Source organism: Aspergillus lentulus (assembly GCF_001445615.1).
Source record: "Aspergillus lentulus DNA, contig: Alt04, strain: IFM 54703, whole genome shotgun sequence".
Lineage (NCBI taxonomy): Eukaryota > Fungi > Ascomycota > Eurotiomycetes > Eurotiales > Aspergillaceae > Aspergillus > Aspergillus lentulus.
Window position 1 is genome coordinate 3,211,764 of NW_028322122.1, and position 22,460 is coordinate 3,234,223.

A 22,460-nucleotide genomic window follows, 5' to 3' on the forward strand; every position below is an offset into this window, starting at 1 on the left:
TTGGACTTTGTGGTCGAGGGGCGCAAAGTCCTATCCTTTAGCCATCCTCCCTCTTCGTTGGATGTGTTTCGTGTATCCCTGCGAAGAAGCAAACAGTCCTGCTATTTATATATATGTATATGACCCAAGCCTTCTCTGCTTGACTACCGCCTTATCAGCGTAGTTTAATCGTAGCGTTTGCCAGATTTTGAGAGTGTGTGAAAGAAGAGTATATTATGTCTGAAGTGCAGACTAGAAAGCTATCTAAGCGGAAGTATCGTAGTTCATCCTAACTATACAGCATGAGTATGATGCACAAATAATCAGTACGCAGTGAGGCACTTCTGAGGTGAACTTGATAGCTAGGAAGTAAGCAAAACAAGCTGTCGGACCAAACAGAATAGCTTCCTATAACTAGTTTGAAAACATGACGCACTTCAAGATAACCACAAATAGGAAGCAACCAGATGTGCCTCCTGACCAGAATTTATCATTTACCATGTGACAGGTCTGACAGGATACAACGCAAGGCTCGAGAGAGGCATCTATGCTGCCTTAGCGGGTCTCCTATGAACCCGAATGATCAATGTTTGCTTTGTATCTGTTAGACTAGCTGCATTACTCTAAATATTCGTTATTAACAATCCTATAGTTGCATTCAGTCTGAGCTCAGGCAAGTTCAAACCGGTTGGCACCGAACCCCTTGCGATTTTGAGTCCGAATTTTAGAAATCAGAACCAAACATGATCTGTTCTGATTTGCAAAGTCTGCTACTAGGCCTAGATAAGTAGTTACTAAATAACTACGGTTAGATTTAGTTCAGTTCAGTTTTAATTTATATAACCTGAAGGGAATTAAATTCAGTAGTTTTTAGAATTTAGTTTCTCCTACCTTAGGGGCCTATCAAACATGCTTATATAGAATTATTATTTTCTATATTCAATAAATGGTAACAATAGTTATTTTAATCAATATCTGAAATATTAATGTAATATCTATAGGGTTAAATAGGTGGTGGTTAAAATCATCCTTGGGTTATAGTGATCATTAAAGGTTGATGTGTATAGATATACAACCATCACCACTTTGGTACTAACACATGACAGAAATGATTATTCCCTTATATCTCACCGACCACCAGAGTCCGAGCACCGCACGTGCAGTGCCTATTGTTTCCAAAAGGCTGATTTTCTTTCGCAGATAATTCCCGTTTCTCTTCGGATGAACATTGATTAGCTACATTGAACGCAAGAGGGCTGGCCGTGACGGGGACAGCAGGGAGGATATGCCACGAAGACACCAAGTGTCCCCACTCATCAAGAAGTAAGGAGCTCCTAAAACATAATTCCACATAAAAACAATGAATCTCTCGCTTTAAGATAGAATTACCCCAAATATTAGCCCAAGAGCCCAGGAAATAGCCCGATCATGAAAGAACCGAAGATTGTTATCTCACTGACGGCCAACGGGCCTGTAGCACCACCACCCGCAGCAGGACCGATGGCAGGAGCCGAGGACAATGCTGATGTGGACGCGGTTGTAGCAGAAGAGGTGGTTGACGGATTAAAGCCTAGTCCTGACGAGATTCCGACAGATCCACTGCACCGCTTTCCATTTGGACAGCAAGCATATTCCCCAGTATTGTCGAGCATACAGTACTCCCCCGCAGGACAACTGCCGGAGCCATCAGGACAGCACGTATAGCTTTCAGGGATGCATCTAAAATTGCCACCACAAGCTATCATGCCCGGTTGCTGGGAACAGGGAGTAGGACCTTGATCGGTAGTGGATGTGGCTGGGGGGACGCTAGGCTGGCTAATAGTCCTGGTCGCTGTTGGGATTTCGGTCTGGATTTCTGTCAGGGTTCCAAAGATTGGTGTAGTATAAGCGCCGCCAGGCCCAACGCAGGACTTCCCCTTTGGACAGCAACCATACACCCCATTGCTTGCGAGGTCGCAGTAAGCTGTGGGAGGACAGCCCCCTGAGCCATCAGGACAGCAGGTCCAGGTTAAATCGATACAACCGGTGCCACAATCCTTCCGTCCGATTGATGAGCAAGGTAGTTCAGTGATCGATTGACGAGGGAGAAGTGGAGAGAAACCGGACGCGAAGGTGAGTGACGCGATGCCGAAGAGAACAAGGACTGTTTGCATGGTGAATAAGTGATGGTAGTTCGATATAGACTCAACGAGTGCCAATGGGGCATACAGTAAGAATTTCAGAGAAATATTTTGAGAACGAACCTGCATGTGGAGATATCCAATTTAAATACGGAAAAGCTCTGTTAAATCTTGTCTCTTCCAACGAGCTTTGCGCTAGGACCTTTTCAAGTAGAAGACTGGATGTAAAGCGCAAGAAGATCTATGCAATGCAACCGTGAACAATCCTGCCTAATGTGTATTTCTTTTTTTTTTTCTCTTTTTCGGGTGACATAACATCCCTGCATTGACTAGTTACCTAGTCTTAGGATAAAGAGCCCTCATATGGATACTCTAGTCCAAGCAAAACAGCCAACTCCCGTAATAAAGCTGGCATTGCCCGAGCTGCTCTCCTTCGACCCACTCGCAGGCAGGCAGTCTGGCTCCCGTAATGAGTTACATCTGCTGGCTGACGCCACTTTGGACCCGTAGAGATCAGTTGGGAGGACTAGCGAATTGAAAACGCACGGGTGGGCCGAATACGAGGTTCTCAGGCACTGTGACCGTCCCGTCGCATCCTTGGCGGATTTTTCCCCCATGATGCAGTCAAGATCCCCTTGTCAATCTTGGAAGGCGGCTCCAGGGCCAGTTTAGCCGTGGGCGAAGGCGGGATAGCGGTCCCATCCACGACAATCTGCCCCCAGTGTTCCCTATTTCTAGTGCCTGAATCCTTATGCGGAATTGATAAATTTAAAATCTAGAAATTTAGAAATTTACTATTTATCCCCAAACCAAACTAAATCAAACTTAAACTATAATAACTTATTTAAGGCTGAAAAGTATATATATACATATATCACTATGTTAAGGGCTGCGGCGCACCATAATGCCACCATACACAGCCAACACTGATAGCACAGAAGGTCAGTGTTACAGCGCAGCCGCACTAGCGCAAGGTGGGTGTGACAGGCAGAAACCTGGGGCAACAATAACCAACCAATCCCTAGTGCATGAATCCTTGTGCGGTACTTGCACGAATAATTCAGTGGATGTAGGCTTTAAAAGATGACAAACCAAACAGACCTGTCTGAGAGCCTATGCTTGCGGATCCTGGTTCTTATCTGTAGCTGACCATCTTGTTGGGGAATCATAGTTCTCAGGAGAATGTTCCGGCACAAGCCTGAACCATGGTGGTCAACGTGCTAAGAAGGCGCAGTTGGCCTTGGGGCTCGTATTCTGCTGTTACCCCATCCTGCGGAGATCAGGTCAGTGACTCAGGCCCTAACAAGAAACTATGAAAGAGGTGCGCTATACACCAATGACGACATGGAAATACGTGAGGCAGCCCAATGCGTATTTAAGGGAGGCCTGAACTCGCTCCCATCAGAAGCAGCCGGGAAATTTTGCATTTAATAACTCTTAACCATTCGACATCCTAATATCTTTAATGATGCTCTTATTAGCCCTGTTCTGATCGCGCAGAGAGTCGAAAATCGACAAATCTTCCGCTCAGACCCCCCTTTTTGGATTTCTGAGACACTTTCTGAAGGGCCAACCACTTCCACACTTCTATCTCCTGCAGCGCCAACATGACCCGACTCCCGAGCTTCTTCACAGCAGCGCTATACACACTCTACTCTCTCCCAGGAATCTCTGCCTGGACCTTCGTCTGGAGAAACGTCAGCGACGCCCCCACTGTCGAAGAAGGCACTGGCGCACAGCCCTGCAAAGCAATAGACCATGCCAAAGGCAAATATTTCAGATTCAACGCCGAGGACAGTCTAGTGCGGATCTACCTGTACGGCTCATCCAGTTGCACGGATGACCTCATCTGGACAGCTGAAGATTATCTTACAAAGAACTCGAGTAGTCCGATACGGGCGTTCGCAGTCATTGACCTAAGAGGCGCGAATACGAGCACTAGTAGTCAGCTCGAGCCGTTCCCGGGGAACGACTGGTTCAAATCATCTCCTAACAGCCCGATCGTGACTGCCATGGGAAAGCGACTGGTGGCGGAAGACTGTGGGAAGTACACAGAGGGTCCGGGACCCCAGTGGACTGAGGCGGACCGGAAGTCTTATCAATGTTGGCAGGAAAAGCTTGGCTACACTGGTGCGGACGCCGATGGGTGGCCTGGAAAGACGAGTTGGGATCAGCTCAAGGTTCCTCTAACGGAGAGCAAGGCGTCTTCTACAACTACGGAGACGCCGTCAAATACGAGTACAGGTACACATACAAGTATGTTTGCTTCGGATACGACTGCCTCCACGACGTCATCACTTGGCGGGGGAGAAATCGCTGGGGTAGTGGTGGGCTCTGTGGCCGGGCTAGGACTCATCTTGGCGATAATCTATCTCGCGCGACTGAGAGGGCGTCGATCTGCGCTGGGGTCCAAAGAAGAGGAGACAGAGCGAGAACCACAAGGTGGTGGTGATGATGGTGAAGATCATGATGTCTATGATGCTGCAGTAGCAGAAGAAGCAAAGTCAGTGGAGCAATTACCTCCAGCGGCTGAGGCCATTCCAGCACACAACCCGAGGAAGCATTTTGCCGAGCTCCCTGGAGACACGGCGACGGCAGAGTTGAGTGACAGTCGGAGGATTGTTGAACTGGGAGACGGTCGAACATAGGATTAGTAACCAGTCGCCGACAATATCGGCGTATTAGAAGATAGAATCAGCCTTGCACTTAAAATATATAAAAATGGCCGGTTTAAAAGCTTACGAGCAGCACCAGCACCATACGACCTACCAAGGTCTACCTTTACCTATCGAATCAGTGGTTGAAAAGCTTGGGTTAATTTACAAGCGGACTGCCAGAAACCTAGAAGAAGCAAATGGAGTGGATTCTAGATATGGATGAGCGATGTCTCCCACCTACACATGCTACGGTAGGCAAGACGTCGGATATACTACTACATGAGAGAAATGGCGGATATGTTAGTGGAAGATCGATCACCAGATTTATTAAACAACATCATGAGCTCAATCCAAGTATACTCGCAAGTATGATTATCAATGCGCAAAATGTAAGGATCGTGAGATCATCAACAGCGATTTAATCTTGTTCAGAATACTGTAGTAAAATATAGTAATCTCGAACAGGATATCTACAACGTCGATGAGACGGGCTTTTAAATGGGTGTGACCCATACAGCAAAGTTTATTACTGCATCTCGCTATCGAATAAGCTGCGTACGAGCTGTACAGCCAGGGTATCACGAATAGGTTGCTGTTGTTGAATGCATGAATGCTTCTGGGTGGTCTCTGTCACTAGTGACCATCTTCTCTGGCAATGCCCATCAATCCCAATGGTACCAAGACAGAGTCTAACTTGCTGATTGGTCTGAGTAATAATGGATGGCCCAATAATGAGCTTGGTTTATTAAGGTTGGAAAAGTCTTTGAGAGGCATACTATGACGTGTACACAAGCAGTATAACAGCTCCTGATACTTGATGGTCATACTCGCCATGAATCTGCAGAGCGTGACTGTTCTGCAAGAATCGAGCCCCATGTATATGTAAGGACTCAACTTAGAAGGAGGCTATGACCCAAATCTGCCGATACCGTAAATAGTCCCCTTGCTTATGGGCCCAACCAATACCAATTGCACGGATTCTGAAACAGTGTGACGAGTCTATTTTTAAAATACCTTTTTTTTTTGGCAGAGGGCATCACGAGTCAACTGCTTGGTTTAGGACGTTGACACGGTAACTCTCACTACGCTCCATCAGTTGCGCGTGCGTGCCTTGATCAACGCACTTCCCATTCTCAATCAGGAAGATCACATCCGCTTTGCGGATAGTGTATAGCCGATGCGCAATGGCAATGATGGTCATATGTTTCGCAGCCTTCTCAAGACCATCCTGAAGCAAGCGCTCGGATTCTGCATCCAGAGCACTTGTCGACTCATCCAGAAGCAGGAGCCTAGGCTTACGAACAAGCGCCCGCGCAATCGCTAACCGCTGCTTCTGTCCTCCTGAAAGATGGTCGCCATTTGGTCCACAGATTGTGTCATATCTATCGGGTAACTGCATGATCGTGTCGTGGATGTTGGCTAATTTGCACGCTTCCTCGAGTTCCTCCTGGGAGACCGTTTGACCGGGTCTCGCACCGAGAGTCAGGTTGAATCGGATGGTCCCATTGAACATGACACTATGCTGCGGGACATAGGCAATAGCATAACGGAACGAGGTATCTCCGTACGCGATGTTATGCCCGTCTACCTCAACAGTTCCTGATTCAGGAGCGTACAGACGCTCAACGAGTGAGACAATTGTTGACTTGCCAGCACCGCTTGGCCCGACAAGCGCTGCAAATTGCCCGGGTTGAATGCTCAGATCCAGGCCATGCAGAATTCGGGTATCTGGCCGTGCAGGATATGAGAAGAAGACGTGCTTGAAGACGACGCTAACGCCCCCAGCCGATGACGGTGCCTTCTCACTAGTTGCCTTGGCTTCGACATCCCACTCTGGAGTGAGAGGCGTGGACAGGTTCTTAGTCGATCCCATGTCGAGGAGGTTCAGTAGGCGTCGTGTAGCACTGAATGCGCGCGACACATCTGGCGCGAGAGCGAACGCCTGTCCCCATAGCTGGGAACTAACAAGGAGAGCAAGCTGCACAATGAAGAACTGGGCTTGAGTGTATTCGCCTGCGATAATGCGCGTTGATCCCCACCAGTAGGCCAGCGCATAGAGGAAATTACTCAGACCATAGCCAACAGCCAGCCAGAGATTGGCCCAGGCACTGTGCTTTGTGATTTGGCGCATCGGTTTCTGAAGTGAGCGACGGTATGTACCGAGAATCTCGTGCTCCAGTGAAAGCGACATAACCGTCTTGATGGAGTTGACGGCCTCGACGGTGATGGCGTTGGAGTTTGCGAAAGCTTCTAGATGTTCCTCCTCAAAGTTGGCTAAGGTGGTGACACGCATGTAACCAGCACCCAGGAGTAGTGGTACAACTGAGAGACATACTATCGCAATTTTCCAGGCAATAATGTGCGTCATGGTAATAGTCGCAACAAGACTGACAAAGATCGACAGGATCGTGCAAATCACAGACCCGGTCAGGCCACCGAGCGCGGTGCTGTCCTTGGTAATCAGCCCAAGGAGAAGAGATGGGTTTGGGTATTTTATTTCGTGCCATGCCAGATCCTGTTCGAGAATGGACCGAAGAGCGAGTACGCGCACCTTGTACATAACCTGCTCGGCAACCCAGCCAAAGAGAGACCAGCTGAAAAAATTGGCAGTGAACTCAATGATGGCGAGAATGAAAAATAGAAGCCCAAACAACTCACCCGCATGACGGATGGAGTTAGGTTCTTCACAGTAACTGAGCTTGCTGACAACATTACCGAAGATCACAGCCGATCCACAATATGTGCCGCCAATAACGATTGCTCCAACGGTTGCGATGACCAGCACGAACGAGTACGGCCGGAACAGGGCACCCACCGACTGTGCGGTCGACGAGAACGTTCGTTCGCCCCCCACCCCTTCGTCTGCTGGTCCCCGAGTATTAGTATGAGGGACATCAGCAATGGTTGATGTCTCAAGGGTACCGGCCTTCTCGGAGATCTCCTCCGTGGAACAGATGGAAGTCGCAGAGGCTATATTGTTACCTTCCTCGCTACCGTTGATGCTGAGGTTCTGGAGACGAACGAGCTCAGCATACGCGCCATTGGCGTCCATAAGGTCCCGGTGTGTTCCTTGCTCTACCAGCTTGCCCTGGCGAATAACAATGATATTGTCCGCATTCTTGATAGTCGACAGCCGGTGAGCAATTGTTATCACGGTTCGTCCGGCTGCCAGTTTGCCTACAGCCTGCTGAATCCGCAATTCAGAGGCCGAATCGAGGGAGACAGTAGCTTCATCGAGGATGAGGATACGTGGATCCTTGACCAAGGCACGAGCCAGAGAGATACGCTGCTTTTGCCCGCCACTAATGAGATGACCCTGGGCACCGACAGAAGCCCCAAACCCTTCCGGCAATCGTTCAATGAAACTGGTCGCATCAGCCAATGCAGCAGCATTAAGCGTCAGTTCCACTATTTCCCGGAGGGGGTCGCCATGCTCCTGGGAGGCTGCCGCCAAAGATTGGCCATCTCGGACCGCAGCCGCAACATTGGCAAGGACGTCGCTCATTAGTGCCGGCCGCAGGTGCTCATGCTTAGGTGAGTTGATAAGACCAAGGGCAATGTTTTCCAAGATTGATCGGTTCAGAAGACATGGCTCCTGTTGTACGAGACTGATATGACTTCGAACTGACCTGACGTTCAGCTCTCTGAGGTCGTGGCCATCCAAAAACACAGTGCCCTCGACTGGATCATAGAATCGGGTGATCAGTCCGGCAACTGTGGACTTACCACTACCGGAAAGACCAACGATGGCAGTTTGCTGATCAGCTGGGCAGACGAAAGACAGATCTTGCAACACGGGCTTATCGGGACGAGATGGGAAGGCGAAATGTACATTGCGCAGCTCCACCTCTCCTGCAACGTCTGAAAGCATATCACCTGTGTCTTCGACAGTGCCATCAATAATCGGAGGCCGGTTCATATCGGTCTCCAACTTAGCAAAAGCTACAGATGCGGCATCAAAGCTTTGCAGGAATGGAGCAGCTTGGCTGAGAACCAAGGACGCTGGAGCAGCCCGGCTTAGTACAGCTGTCTCATTAATTGTCTGAGCCAAGGGAGATCAACGTACCGTCTATGAGAATCAGAATGACAGTGAACGTGTCTCCAACCGTAATGCCATCGATATTCAACTCCACAGCGCTGGCGATCTGTCGCGACCCTTGCCAGAAAGCGAGCCCATTCGCCGAGAAGGCAATGAAATACAAAAGACCAGCCTGCAATGCCACAGCCACAGATTTCCATACACCGGCCGACAGAGCTGGCGTCAGGACTTCAACAAACCTCTCCTCCAGGCGTACATTAGCAGAGAAGGCGTGTACGACCAGTGTATTCGAGATCGCTTCCAAAGCGACGGAGGATGCCATGGCCATGGTCTCTATTGAGCGCCCAACGTATTTCTGCACAAAGTATCCACCACCTAGTGCCATGATGAGGTATGCAGGGGTGATGGATACGAGCATGCCCGCCAGTTTCGGATCCTTAATGAAGGCTACGACGTACGCGGCGACGAAGAAAGACACACTGCTGATCACAATGCCGACCTTTTCGTTCGTACCCTGTTGCACGACAGATATCTCGCCTGTGATGCGTGCAGACACTTCACCAGCGGGCATGTTGTCGAAGAACGTCGTATCCTGTCGCAGAATGCTGCTGAAATATCTCTCGCGTATGCGCTGAGCCAACCTCTCACTGAAAAGGTTCCAACAAAGGGTGTAGATATAAATGAGTGCAAAATAGGCGATTCCAACATAAACAATCAGCAGTATCTTGGAATTGATCCCATCCTGGTAGGATGCGGCGGTGGAGGGGTCAACATCGCAGGTAGCCGAGTTCAGTCCATTGACTAGCTGTCCAAAGACAATTGACATGATAGGGAACGGGACTCCGGATGCAACAGCAGCAAGGAAGCCCACGAGCAGAATAATTAAATCCGTGGACGAGGGAGCAGCATAGAACAGCAGACGGCCGAACGAGGTGGCGCGGCGCCAGATCTGAAGAAAGCAGACGTCTCGATGAGCCTCAAGTCATCATACAGAGCCAAATGACTGGAAAGGAATAGGACGTACACTTGGCTTCGCTGGTGCTTTTACCTCTGTAGAGGCTTCCGATGTGGCAGCCATGATGGTAGACACCTCCTTTCACTCTCTGATCTTTTTCTATCCTGGGTGTCTCCGGAAGATCGACGATCAGATAAGATGTTGCAAGAAATGCGAACTAAGAAGCCCGTGTAAGTATAGCTACCGATTCTGTTGCCAAGGTGTATACCTAGCGCCGCTGCCGCCTCCTTCTGTCATCGCGACCACAGAGGAGCAAGTCTCCACCAGACCTTACGGTTCCTTTCGAAATGCTAAGCCGGTATCGGAAAGATTTCGAGCCGAGGCCGGTACTTTATATCGGTTTGGATGCTATCAGATCATGCCAACAGCGGCGGGGTGAGAGGCGCATGCTGTTGGTCCGACGTGATACGATTGATAATTCTTTGATCAGATTAGGGTTTCCGGTTTCGATGGATCACTAGCATGATGAATAGTTCCGATTGGGCCAGGGACTCACTAGTGTATTGGTCTATTCTGCGATGCTAGTAAGGTAATTTTGCATGGCAATTTTACGCCGTAAAGTAAGCCCCCAGTAGGCAGCTAGTAAAGCCCCGGTGGAGCCATGTCTCGGAGTGGAATTGCGAAATCGGGCCTTACAGGGGAATCCCTGAGACGCGCCTGTTGCTGTTACCTCTCCAAATGTACCCTTGGACCGGTCTCATAAGACGAAATCCCCTTCCCGCGCAATCGTAGTCTCTTGTACCATAATTGGGGATGTATTGTGTTTTCTCCCAGACCGTCTCGCAGGGCTTCGGTTTTTAAATGGGTAAAACAGTCAAAATGGGGAACAGGCCAACCCCAGTCCAGCTTCCCAACTCGGAGCAGTTCTACCTGGAAAGCGACCAGGGTGAAACGTACCTTGTCCAAGTATCTTGGCCACTGCATTGGGAGGATAAGCAGACTGGTCGCGGGGCCCTTCCTATCATGTAAGCGCTCACAGATAGCCTAGGATCCTGCGAGGATGCGTCGGCTTACCTACTTGAACTAGCTACCTTGTTGACGGGAATGCATTGTTCCTGACTGCGACCGAAGCTGCGTGGCGTCGTGCGGCCGCCTCACATTTTGCTGGCGGAGGCATCATTGTCGCTATTGGATACCCCTTAAACGGAAAGCTCTACGATGCCCGACGACGCAGTCTCGATCTGACTCCTCTCACAGCGTCCAAAATCCCCGGATATGGAGGTGCAGATCTATTCCTTGACTTTATTGAGAATTCTGTTCGACCTGCGGTGAAGACCCGATTCCCACGGGTGACTCTCGCCAGAGAAGCACTCTATGGCCATTCATACGGGGGCTTGCTCGCACTTCATGCATTATTCACGCGCCCTCGTTCCTTCGATTGCTACATGGCTAGCAGCCCCTCAATCTGGTGGAATAGTTTATGTATCTTGCACGAGACAAGGGCCTTTGTGGAAAACGAGAAGGTGTCAGATGACAAATCCCGGTCATTGATGGTTTCCTGGGGTTCCTTGGAGCAAAACCCACTGCAGTGGGCTAACGAGCCGCTTGATCACTATGAAGCGAGGAAACAAACCGCAGCGGATTTGAGAATGGCAGGCAACGCTCTGGATCTGTGTGCGATGCTGCAAGGGTGCAGCCAGCTACATGCCGTGATAAAAACTGAGTATGAAGGGGAGGACCACACGAGCGTGATGTCGTGCTCGTTGAGCCGAAGCCTGACCATGTTCTTTGAGGACTGGCCTTTCCACCAGTCGTAGTGAACCTCCACCAGCGTCTGGTGTGCAGAACTTGATTTTTGTCCAAAACTTTTGCTACTTGCAACTCTCACGAGACCATTCATGTACGACTCCAGAAAATCTAATCACCCCATCGCTTGCAAATTCTGAACTGGATGGTACCCTGCGAATCCTCCGATGATCGGACATTAGAATGGCAAAGATGAACCTACGGAACCAAGAGAATGATAACAGGGTCATATGTAGGAAACAGCAAACCTGCAGCATCTCAATTTGTCAAAATGCAGGACAGTCTGGTTACTAAGCTCAGGCCATAAATGAACCAGGGCTAGAGTTGGCACCTCCTGTCAAACGGACAAGGGGATCGAGACCATAAAATACAACTAACCTTTTTTCGTCTGGGTAATGAGCGTGTGTAAAAAATGTTTTTCAAGAAACGCTTAATACAATTCGATTTCACTCTGCTTTTAACAAAAGTTCGACAATCCTCGAAAACTCGGCCAAGACTTTCCCGTCTTTGGACTTTGGGGGCCAGCGGGGAGTGAGAGTGAGGATTGGGTTCGTTCACTACCTTATGGGACGGCTCGGCGTGTGGGCCTAGGCGGGCGTTTGTAAATAACGCACCCAGGGACAGGACACCACGCGTATTGGCGGTATTGTCCATTTGTCTTTAAAGAAATGTCTAGCTCTAGCAGCTGGTGGTGGCCTGTCTCTGCCTACCTCAGCCTAGAGGCAGGAATGCCAAGAGGCCCAAGACGGAGATTCCCGGCAAGTGGGTTATCTTATCTGATTGATAATGTGGTGTGACCGACTAATCAAGACCCTGGCACTCTCTCGCCAAGGGCTCCTTGTTTCGGGTTTAGGCACTCTTGGACACCCCCATGCTTCCTCACCGGCGAAGCAAAATAACCGTGTCGCATGGAGCCAATCTAGACAGCAGTATACAGACTTTACGACAATGTCGATAATATTGTAGATACATACTTTGACTACGGGCATGTAGCTGCCTTTCATTCTGGGTTATATTCTCAGCGCTGTCCCAGATCTTTAGTCTTTTCAAGGTTGCTCTTTGCCAGTCCAGGGGAACTATTGAACATCTGCTGCAATGCCATTTCTGATAGCTAGAGATAGTTGTCCTAAACCCCTTTTTAGCTTCGCAGTGTTAGTGCATTTAACAGGAACTGGAATGCAATCCACCCTCTAGGCGGTACCGTCTTCATGAAAGAAGAATCAATGTATAATTGTCACTCCTAAAGGCCAATGAGCTGAGAACAGAGCAAATCTACGTTGCCATTCACGAATGCTCGCCCCTGCTGTTCCCCACAGAAGAAAAGATCAACAAGATGGAAATCAGATGAGAGTTGACACTAGGAGCTTTACTGCATCTTTCTTACCATTCATCGAGCTTACGGCTTTATCAATGCAGTGCCAAATGGGCCATTAAAATGTTCCCCTAAAAGCCAACCTGCAGAGTATATAGGGAAGCAAGAGGTACACATGGTGAGACGCCGTAGATTCTCCCTGAAGGGAAAAAGAACGTACTACAAAGCAACAGAAGCAAGACTCATCAAGTCTCTTTTACTCATTGTGCCACAACCACCCTCTTTACAACATGACAATCAACGTTCAGCCCACTCTGCACACTGCACGCCTGGAACTAGTCCCCCTGGGCCACGAGCACCGCGAGTTCACGATGAAGTTGGACATGGACCCAGAGGTCATGAAGATGGTCGCCTTCGGCCGGCCATTTACCGAAGACGAAGCTATCCAGGTTCATACCTGGCTGATGGGCTGCGCAACGTCTGTGCCTGGTTTTGGAACCTGGGCCGGCTTTGCCAACGGCGAGTTCGTGGGTTGGTGGATACTGGCCCCCGTTCCCACGAAAGAAAACCCTGAGAGGTTCATGGCCGATCGAACGGAGTATGGGTTCCGAGTATCGCCAAAGTTTTGGGGACAAGGATACGCGAAGGAGGGGGGTCGGGAGATGGTTCGCTATGCCTTCCAGGAACTGGGTCTGGCGGAGGTGATTGGCGAGACGATGACTATCAACATGGCTTCTCGGGCGGTTATGGCCGGGTGCGGATTGAAGCATGTTGAGACTTTTTTCAACAAGTACGATACTCCACCACCAGGGATTGAGGAGGGGGAGGTGCGGTATTCGATCTCCAGGGAGGAATGGTTGCGTAAGGAAAAATCCAGTATGACCCAAAATCGCTGGTTTCCGGCGTTCGCCAGCTGGCCGCCACGATTGCTCCTGTCCAAGCTCTGGTCATATTTCTCTAACGGCCTACGCTCGTAGCTGAAGTGGCAAACCCTGGACACAATGAAGAGACCCATTTCTAGCAAATACAAAATTGTCTCTTCGTTTCTTGGAAATCTGGATCAAACTGTTTGAAGTTAGAAATCTGTTGGCGTATTCCGGGACTATGACCTGGAATCACCTAACTTCCGCTGTGGCGCCATCCATAATCTCTCGTTGGGCGTTAAGGCTGCGATGGTTTGATCTTGGACATGCAGCGGAAGTTCAATCCTCGACCGTGGATTATTTCCCCTTCGCCATGGAGTCCCAAACTGGCGCCAACTAACGGTAGATTGGGCCAGGTAAGACCAATTCGACTTTGTCAGCATGTGATATGTCTGTAATTGAATGTATTTGCTGCGAACTGCTGGGCACGCTTGATTTCTATGTGCTATTGGTGAGAAAACGAGGTTATACCCCGGTCAATTTATTCTTGTTAGGCCCGTACAAGCGCGAACCGCTAGGCGTATGGGCACCGGTATCGCGCGATAACACTGGGTGTGGGAACTCTTTGCCTGTAGCATCGGTTGCGTAAGGACCGGCATTCCCCCCGAAATAAAATGCAAGGCATTTCTCCACCGCCCAGCGCATTCGCTGGAGTTACGTAAAGAAAAGAATGTAGATAATCAGTGCCGGAAGCCGGTATTTAACATTCATGCTTCACTTCTTATCAATCTGTCCGTCCCATGCGGAGTTCAAGGCCTAAGCAGCAATGGCAATCATGAAAAGATTCCACTCGATCGTTGGTGAAAAGCCTGCCCGCGAGGCTGAGGGCACTTCACTTGATGACCCAAATGTTCTGCAGATCAGAGCCGACGACAAGGAGGCTGCTCATGCTCCCGTCAATGAAGTGACCAGTCGTGAGGAGGCCAAGCCGAGTGACGGAGCCCAAGCTGGTGTCAAGAAGATAGAGGCTGTGACCCTGAGTTGGACAAGGGGTACGGCGTTCGCAGTTTTAGTACTGTATGTTTCTCTACTATTGCTGCATGTACCGATCGGAAGATCAAGCTGCTAACATGGCTTTCATCTGATAGCATTTGGTTCCTCACGCTGGTCAACGATTTCAGAGCCTCCATCGCTGTAAGCTTGGATGCTTATGCCACGAGTTCTTTCCAAGGCCACTCGCTGTTGACCGTCATCACCATTGTGGCATATGTTATGGCTGGTTCAGTGTACATACCTATGGCCAAGGCGCTAGATCTTTGGGGCCGTGCAGAGGGTTTCCTTCTGATGACTTTTTTCTGTATTCTGGGCTTGATACTTCGGGCTTCATCCCAGAATCTCGCCACCTATTGTGCCGGACAGGTAAGATATGCCAACCACTGATCTCATCATTAGAACTGCCTAACAGCTAGACTGGCTCTAGGTATTCTACAAGGTCGGATTTGGTGGACTTTCCTACACCTGGAATGTCCTTGCAGCCGATGTGACGAATCTACGAAACCGAGGTCTAGCGTTTGCCTTCACCTCGTCCCCTGCTTTGATCTCCGCCTTCGCTGGTTCCAAGGCTGCGTCGGATCTCCTTGCCAATTCGAGTTGGCGATGGGGCTTTGGCATGTGGGCAGTAATCTTGCCGGCAGTTGCTCTGCCAATATATGCCATTTTGGCTTACCACCTACGCCAAGCCGAGAAAAGGGGTATACTCGTCAAGGAGACGAAAAATTGGAGTATCACCCCGAAGACGATTTGGTGGGCCATTATGGAATTCGATTGTAAGTAACAACAGGGGCGGTCGCCTCGGGAAGTCCCCTGCAGAAGGCTAATGATCTTATGAACTCACCTAGTGCCCGGAGTTCTTCTGTTCGCTGGCGGCTTTGTCATATTCCTTCTCCCCTTTACTTTGGCGGCTACGGCGCCCCATGGTTATCAGACCAGCTATATCATTGCAATGCTTACGCTCGGCCTGGTCCTAATCATTGCTTTCGGACTCTACGAAACCTTTGTGGCGCCCGTGCCATTCCTGAACTATAAATTCCTCATTGACCGGACCGTGCTGGGCGCATGTCTGCTGGATATGACGTACCAGATTTCTTACTACTGCTATGCCAGCTATCTCCCGTCTTTCTTGCAAGTTGTGTACGAGTTGGACGTCGCCACGGCAGGATATGTGACCAACACTTTCAGTGTGGTGTCCTTTGTCTTCTTGTTCCTCGCTGGTTGGCTGATCCGCTGGACCGGTCGTTTCAAGTGGATCCTTTGGATCTGCGTTCCGCTCTATATCCTCGGCCTTGGTCTGATGATTCACTTCCGTCAACCGGGCGGATATATTGGGTACGTAGTTATGTGCGAAGTTTTCTTCTCGGCCGCCGGAAGTGTCTTCATTCTCTGCGTGCAACTGGCGGTTCTTGCGTCCGTTGACCACCAACACGTTGCCGCCGTGCTCGCTTTGCTGTTCGTCATGGGCAGCATTGGTGGCTCTGTTGGCAGCGCAATCTGTGGAGCTATCTGGACCAATACTTTTCTTTCGAGACTTGAGAGAAACTTACCCGCGTCCGCCATGCCTGACTTGAACATGATATATGAATCACTCCCCACCCAGCTGAGCTACCCAGTCGGAAGTGCTACACGGACCGCCATTGTGGAGGCATACGGTTATGCCCAAGCAAGGATGCTCATTGCCGGTACTGCATTCATGGTTCTGGGCTTCATTTGGGTTGGCATGATGAGAAACCTGAACGTGAAAAATATGACTCAGACCAAGGGTAATGTTGTGTAAGTATGACTGTTTGGATTTTGCGCCTCGAAAAGACGCTGGTTCAATCGCCCTCCAGATCACCTCGCTTGTCATGATGATCAAGTCGCCGTATACTTCAACCGCATTGTGTCTCTTCGTTACCATCCTTGTCCCATACAGAATAAACATGGATTTGTTAGCAACTCAGTGCTAATTGTATTTATATGGTACACGCATAGACATGGAATGAACATGGATGAAGGCCTGATTTCTCTTGATCTACCTGTGTAACCTCATATTTATAGACAGGAAATCCGATATTATTAAGGATAGTACATAATAACAGAACCCTGTAAAAACCTCGGTAATTACTATTTCAAAACTGTACTCTAGTAATAGCTAGGGGTCGGAGTAGGGCTTAAAAAACTAGAGTTTGGAGGGGATAAATTAGACTGGTCGTGGGTGGGGTTGGGGTTGGGTTGATCCGCGCTATTACTGATCCAAACCTTGTGGACTACAGGTTAATCCACCACCAATTCAACCCACCCTCACATCCATGTGGGTTTTGCTTTGGCCATAAGCTCTCCAAGCCTTGTATCTCCTTCTAGGGAGATTGTCGCAAGAACTGGGGACACTGAATGGGCACTCGAAGAGAGGATGACCACGCGAGAGCTGGAAGCCGGAGTTGAAGAGGGAAGTGGTGTTTCCTTAAGGAGATTGAATAATATGAATTGCGCCATAGGGTTAACGCCAGAGAATCCTGACTAAGGGGCTCGTTTCGTTTGCTTTTGAGACAAAGGAAGGGCCCCGTGTGATATATAATCCTTCTCTCGCCTCCAATCACCAGGAGGACACGTACAAGAAAGAGAGAAGAGCGAATCAAGTGGCTATCAAAACAAGTACATGGAAATACAGTTACTACCTATAGTTAGGAACCACTTGATTTAGAGTCGCTGGTCTGCGCAGCTGATGATGAATAACCTGAAGGCCGCCTAACACGGATAGGCATTGGAGAAAAAGGTATCCACTCCTTTTGTTGAGCATACTCAGGAGGTCAGAGAGTTGAAGGGATTGCGCACGTCCGAGCCCGAAGGCTGGGAGCCGTAGGTGTATCTCAACGCGGAGCAAAGGATGCATGACGTTTCTCTATCAAAGTTCAAGAAGAGTGTCAGATACGACATCCGATTGCCTCCATCAGACTTATCCGTGCATACATTTCCGACTGCACTCAGTATGTCCTCCAGCAAGCGGAATCTCCTTTCTACGCTACTCTCCGTAGGAGAGCTTCACCAACGATCATCATGTCATACAAAAGGAAGAGAAACCCCCAGACTCCCACTTCCGACAACTCTTGTTCACTGTACACCACTACACCTCTGGCACAATCAGCGAGCCCAAAGCCGTGCAGATCATGGCGTGCTCTATAGTCCATGTAGTATTTCACGCACCCTATGAACCCATCCACGAATCTGATGTGGTGGGCCATGGTAATAGCACCAGTTTTGATGTATCCATGTTCGATATTTAAGGCGCTCTTTACGGGGTCTACAATCAGCGTCCTCAGCAAGGCGACATTGCTTGATATCCCAGCCTTAGGACCTGCTATTCGCGAGCTAGGCATTATAATCATAGTAAATACTATGATATGTCAACCAGGCTGAGAAGAACACAAAGGCGTTTATACATGTTTCAGAATGGTTGACCTTACTACTGGTGAGCTACAGCCGCCCAATGGAGAGTATGATGGTTGTTCTGATCACTAGTTTAAGGTCCGCGTGCACTGACAGGGCTGTTTACTCAGTACTGATGAAGATAGGTCACTTTCCCTAGGGGCTTTGCCATGCGCATAGACTTACAGGGAAAAGGGGCTTGAGCATCCCTGATTGGCTTCTATCTTGGCAATCGGTGGCGCATCGAGCTTCTGGTACTGGAGAAGACGGTGTGTGGCTTCATCACAGTGGAAGTCCTGGTCACCCCTCCCTGGCTTGACTTCTCTTAGAAAGGCGGCGGTGAGCAAATAATCGCCCGTACACGTGAAGTCGTGTTCACAGAGGGTATGGAGAAGAGGGTTGTTGAGAACACTATGGAGAAAAGTCTCGCACGTTGCTGGAAGGTTGCCGACGTATACGGCGTTCGGTGGGAGCTCGATGCTGTAATGGTCTCTGGCTCAGCTAGCGTGGCTGATGCATAGGGATCAAGTTCGCGGTTGAACCATTAAGATTCGGTAGATGAAACGGCCGCTGTGAGCCGTAGAGAGCTTCGGCGCATCTTGGAAGAAAGCCAGGGCGTAGTACCCCATAGGAAAATCAGTTAGCTAAGCTGATCCTATTAGGTATATATGGATTCTATAGTTATACTAGTAGAGTAGGACTCAGTAAGTGGCATAATTAGATGTAGTATAATAAGATAGACGAAGTCATACCTAGAATATCCCTACTGGACTACTAGGCTACTGTCCTAGCCCAATGTAGTGGCCAGAATGGGGTGTTGGCGGCTCCCATAGCGAGGCCGCCAATAAGAGCTGTAAGAGCCGTCTTGTAGGGCTATTAACTTCCATTACTGTCGCCAATTTTTCACTCTAAGTATTCCTTGACGTGTTTCTCCAGCCTGATCTTTGTAAGCGCAGTGCTCAGTTTTGCCATCTGCTCAGGGTTTCCACCCAGCAACTCATAGATGGCATTCACATCTTTGCCCAAACCTATTTGCTCAGCTACCTGTAAGTCGCGACTGCCAAGAAATGGGCAAAGCGACGGCCAAACCCCTTGCACAGTTGAGATGAAGATTTCGATACCAAGGGGACCAATTCCATTGACCTCCTGCAAGCGCTCTTTGAGCAGCTTACGCCCTGACTCAGCGTCCGTTTCCGAAGGCAATATCCTTGATATGTCCGATCCTGATACGCAAATGAATGTCAGTACCCCTTGCAAGGTCTTGCCGAGCAGCGCAAATACATGCTGGGAGTTGAGGTCTAGGTAGAATCCTCAAGGGCACTTTACCATATTTATTTTTCACCAAAGTTGCTAGTTTTCCGAGCTCAGTGGCAGTGCTAAAATCATAACGAGCATATCCTGCTTCATCCAATAGGGCTACTCGTTCTTTCCATGTGCTTGCTTTCAGTGTCTCCAGGTCATAGTAACCCTGTTTCATCAGATTGAGAAGAGCACGCCTCGCGATATGGTGCGAGATATGTGCAGAAGACAAGAGTGCATTCAGGATATGGGAAAGAATAGTCTGTGGCGTGGGTTTGCTCGGCGAGGGTATTCCCACGTCAGCGAGAGGAAGACACCCATATTCTGCCAACAGTTTGTCGAGCTTCTGGGTCATACGCGTAGAATTAGTCCTGGCTCTGTGTTTGATCATTTCCGCGTCCGGAGCCTTGGCCTGTTTGTTTGCGGACTTCTTTCCAGCAATACCGCTTCGGGGAATCGAATGGCTCTTTGAAGGCAGCCGGTGTTTCTGTTTTCTCCCTTGTCCATATACTTCTTCCTCTTGCTGTGCCCTACGCTTCCTTGGTGTGGCTTGGTCCGATTTCGATACACCTGAGGTCGGCTTCAGTTCTTTGCGTTCCACTGCGGTACGAGACTGTGCTCGAGTTAGAGGCATCTTCAACAAATACTCTGAGAAACAGACGCAGATGGGAAAGAATCAGAGTTGACGTAGACTGGAAATGATTAAAAATGCATAATTTATAGCTACATTTGTTAGCTGCTGGTGGTGGTGGTGGTGGTGGTGTGATGAGGCGGAATAGTGGATCCAATGACATGTTCTAATCTGGCAGGTGTGTCCACAAGCCTACCATATCTACTGATTGAAAGAGTCAACCTGTTGCGTAACACTCCGGGATGATCTGACCATGTGGCAATTTCCCGAAATATTAGGGTAAGGAAATGAGGGTCCTAGTGGGGGCATGTAAACTCACTATGGAGCTAGCCTTACAAGGGCCATAATGCCAAGGTACCTATTCCCCTTAGGGAAAAGCCATTTTCCTACTTGGGCCAGATTGCGAGCCTACTTTTTGTTCTGTTTCGGAGCTGAAGTCTACTCCGAATGGCTACGCAACCTTTCTGTCGCCTTCCAACAGGCCAGCATAATAAATACTGGCTGTCATGCGATGTAGGTGGGTTTGATGCAATTCTAGTTGGCAGGGTCTATATGATACTCTGCCAGGTGGGACCCGTATTATCGTCAGACTGAATTTCGGATCAACTTTGCCGGTGTCGACGTCCATATGCAAGGATGACTTACTTTGAAGAGAGAGTGAACTTCCTTCGTCTGTCATCTGAGAATGGCAAGAAGCCCTTACCACGGGTTACACTCGGAGCTGTCAATAGAGATGGTATTGAACGACACCCGCACTGTTTTCCTACAGTATCGTACTGTTTGCTAACACTAAATAATCCAGGTTCTTTGCGTTACGCTAAGGCCTTTGGGGAGGCATCGGTCGAGTCTACTGATACCGATGCCGTGCATTGGGTGGCCTCTTCTACCAAGTTGGTGACTACTGTTGCGGTAATGCAGTGTGTCGAGCGCGGTCTGCTAGACCTGGATGCAGACATCGCCAATGTGTTACCGGAGTGGGAAAACCCCCGGATCCTGACGGGCTTCGACGAGGGCAATAATCCTATCTTTCGGCCGGCCACCAAGCCTATTACCCTACGGTACATATGTCGCACTCTTCCTTGAAACTGTCGGGATGTACGGTTCAGGTATACTAACGGCTACAAGGCGCATGTTGACTCACTCCAGTGGCATGGCATACTTCTTCATGGATCCTCTTATGACACGTTATTATGAATTGCAAGGAAAACCGCCGGTAGTCCAAACTTTTTTCCAATTCCAGTTCCTGCTTTTCGAACCGGGCGAACGATGGATGTACTCTCCCGGTATTGATTGGGCAGGAAAAGCAGTAAGTCCTGGAATCTTTGGTCTTCTGCGGGCACGGTGAATCAACAATGTCTGATGTGAAAAGGTTGAGCGAGTCACTTTTATGAAGCTTGGCGAATACCTGCAGCGTTATGTTTTCGATATTGTCTCCGTGAAGGATGCCACATTCCATCTTGATCAGAGGGAAGACCTACGGGCTCGAAAGGTTAAAGCCTGGGTGCGAACAGATCAGGGTCTGGAGGAAGAGAAGAATCCTCTCTTCCAAGACCCAATTGCAGAAGACATTGGAGGAGGCGGCCTATACACAACCATGAACGAAATGCTCAAAATCTGTCATGGCATATTGACGGAAAAGTTACTCCGTCCGGCGACTATTAAGGAAATGTTCCAACCTCATCTGGAAAATTTTCTGGGTCTGGACCAACCGCACAATTATTCCTTAGCGTCCCGCAATGCCATTTGGAATGCAGTCCCGCATGATGTGCCCGTGGATTTTGGAATCGGTGGTCTGATGAATACATCTAGACTCCCGGAACGACGAGAGGCACATTCGCTCACTTGGTCCGGAAAGCCAAATTGTTACTGGGTTGGTCATCCGACACCTATGGGGAATCCATTCTAGCACTGACTTGTCCTAGTGGATTGACATCAAGAAAGGAGTGGCTGGCATATACCTCTCGCAGCTGCTACCGACTGGAGATCAGACTGCCATTGAGTTGCTCACCGAATTCGAAAGATGGGTATATTCACGTTTAGATGAAGTGGATGGCCTGGAAAAGCAGGACGTGGACGTCTCCAGCCGATAAAAGGGCTGATATACAGTTAGGCTTCTCTTGAATCTACCACGTGTTGGGAAGGCATTCTGACTGTTTCTTCGCCATCAGCTGCATGTTATCTGTATAATACTGGGCGACAACTTCTCTCAAATAGTCTGACGTAGAAATGGCGCACTGATTTAGACCATCAGTGCCTTGCAGAAGATATTATTAGGGCCTGCCATAACGACTCCAAGTGACCGACTAATGATTCTGGGCGACTGGACAATCGGCCTAGTCAG

At 49.2% G+C, this 22,460-nt stretch overlaps 6 protein-coding genes across 6 annotated transcripts; 5 read left to right on the forward strand and 1 right to left on the reverse strand.

Moving 5' to 3' along the window:
• Nucleotides 1-3,706: 3,706 nt before the first annotated feature.
• ALT_2333 (uncharacterized protein) lies at nt 3,707-4,747 on the forward strand (the record flags this gene model as incomplete). The annotated part of the gene is made up of 1 exon (XM_033559691.2): nt 3,707-4,747. One exon carries the CDS (start codon nt 3,707-3,709, stop codon nt 4,745-4,747), a length of 1,041 nt encoding a protein of 346 aa, XP_033415582.2.
• Nucleotides 4,748-5,792: 1,045 nt separating this feature from the next.
• ALT_2334 (ABC transporter ATP-binding protein) lies at nt 5,793-9,873 on the reverse strand (the record flags this gene model as incomplete). The annotated part of the gene is made up of 3 exons (XM_033559692.2): nt 5,793-8,758; nt 8,823-9,744; nt 9,820-9,873. The coding sequence occupies 3 exons, from the start codon at nt 9,871-9,873 to the stop codon at nt 5,793-5,795; spliced, it is 3,942 nt and encodes a 1,313-aa protein (XP_033415583.2).
• Nucleotides 9,874-10,629: 756 nt separating this feature from the next.
• ALT_2335 (alpha/beta hydrolase) lies at nt 10,630-11,567 on the forward strand (the record flags this gene model as incomplete). Its single annotated transcript, XM_033559693.2, has 2 exons — nt 10,630-10,775; nt 10,838-11,567. 2 exons carry the CDS (start codon nt 10,630-10,632, stop codon nt 11,565-11,567), a joined length of 876 nt encoding a protein of 291 aa, XP_033415584.2.
• Nucleotides 11,568-13,158: 1,591 nt separating this feature from the next.
• Nucleotides 13,159-13,845, forward strand: ALT_2336 (GNAT family N-acetyltransferase; the record flags this gene model as incomplete). Its single annotated transcript, XM_033563958.2, has 1 exon — nt 13,159-13,845. The coding sequence occupies one exon, from the start codon at nt 13,159-13,161 to the stop codon at nt 13,843-13,845; it is 687 nt and encodes a 228-aa protein (XP_033419849.2).
• A 712-nt stretch (nt 13,846-14,557) lies between these two features.
• On the forward strand, nt 14,558-16,561 carry mirB (siderophore iron transporter mirB; the record flags this gene model as incomplete). The annotated part of the gene is made up of 4 exons (XM_033563959.2): nt 14,558-14,808; nt 14,880-15,150; nt 15,212-15,557; nt 15,630-16,561. 4 exons carry the CDS (start codon nt 14,558-14,560, stop codon nt 16,559-16,561), a joined length of 1,800 nt encoding a protein of 599 aa, XP_033419850.2.
• A 4,194-nt stretch (nt 16,562-20,755) lies between these two features.
• On the forward strand, nt 20,756-22,209 carry ALT_2338 (serine hydrolase domain-containing protein; the record flags this gene model as incomplete). Its single annotated transcript, XM_089599314.1, has 5 exons — nt 20,756-20,855; nt 20,922-21,177; nt 21,245-21,425; nt 21,489-21,989; nt 22,042-22,209. 5 exons carry the CDS (start codon nt 20,756-20,758, stop codon nt 22,207-22,209), a joined length of 1,206 nt encoding a protein of 401 aa, XP_089456460.1.
• Nucleotides 22,210-22,460: the final 251 nt, after the last annotated feature.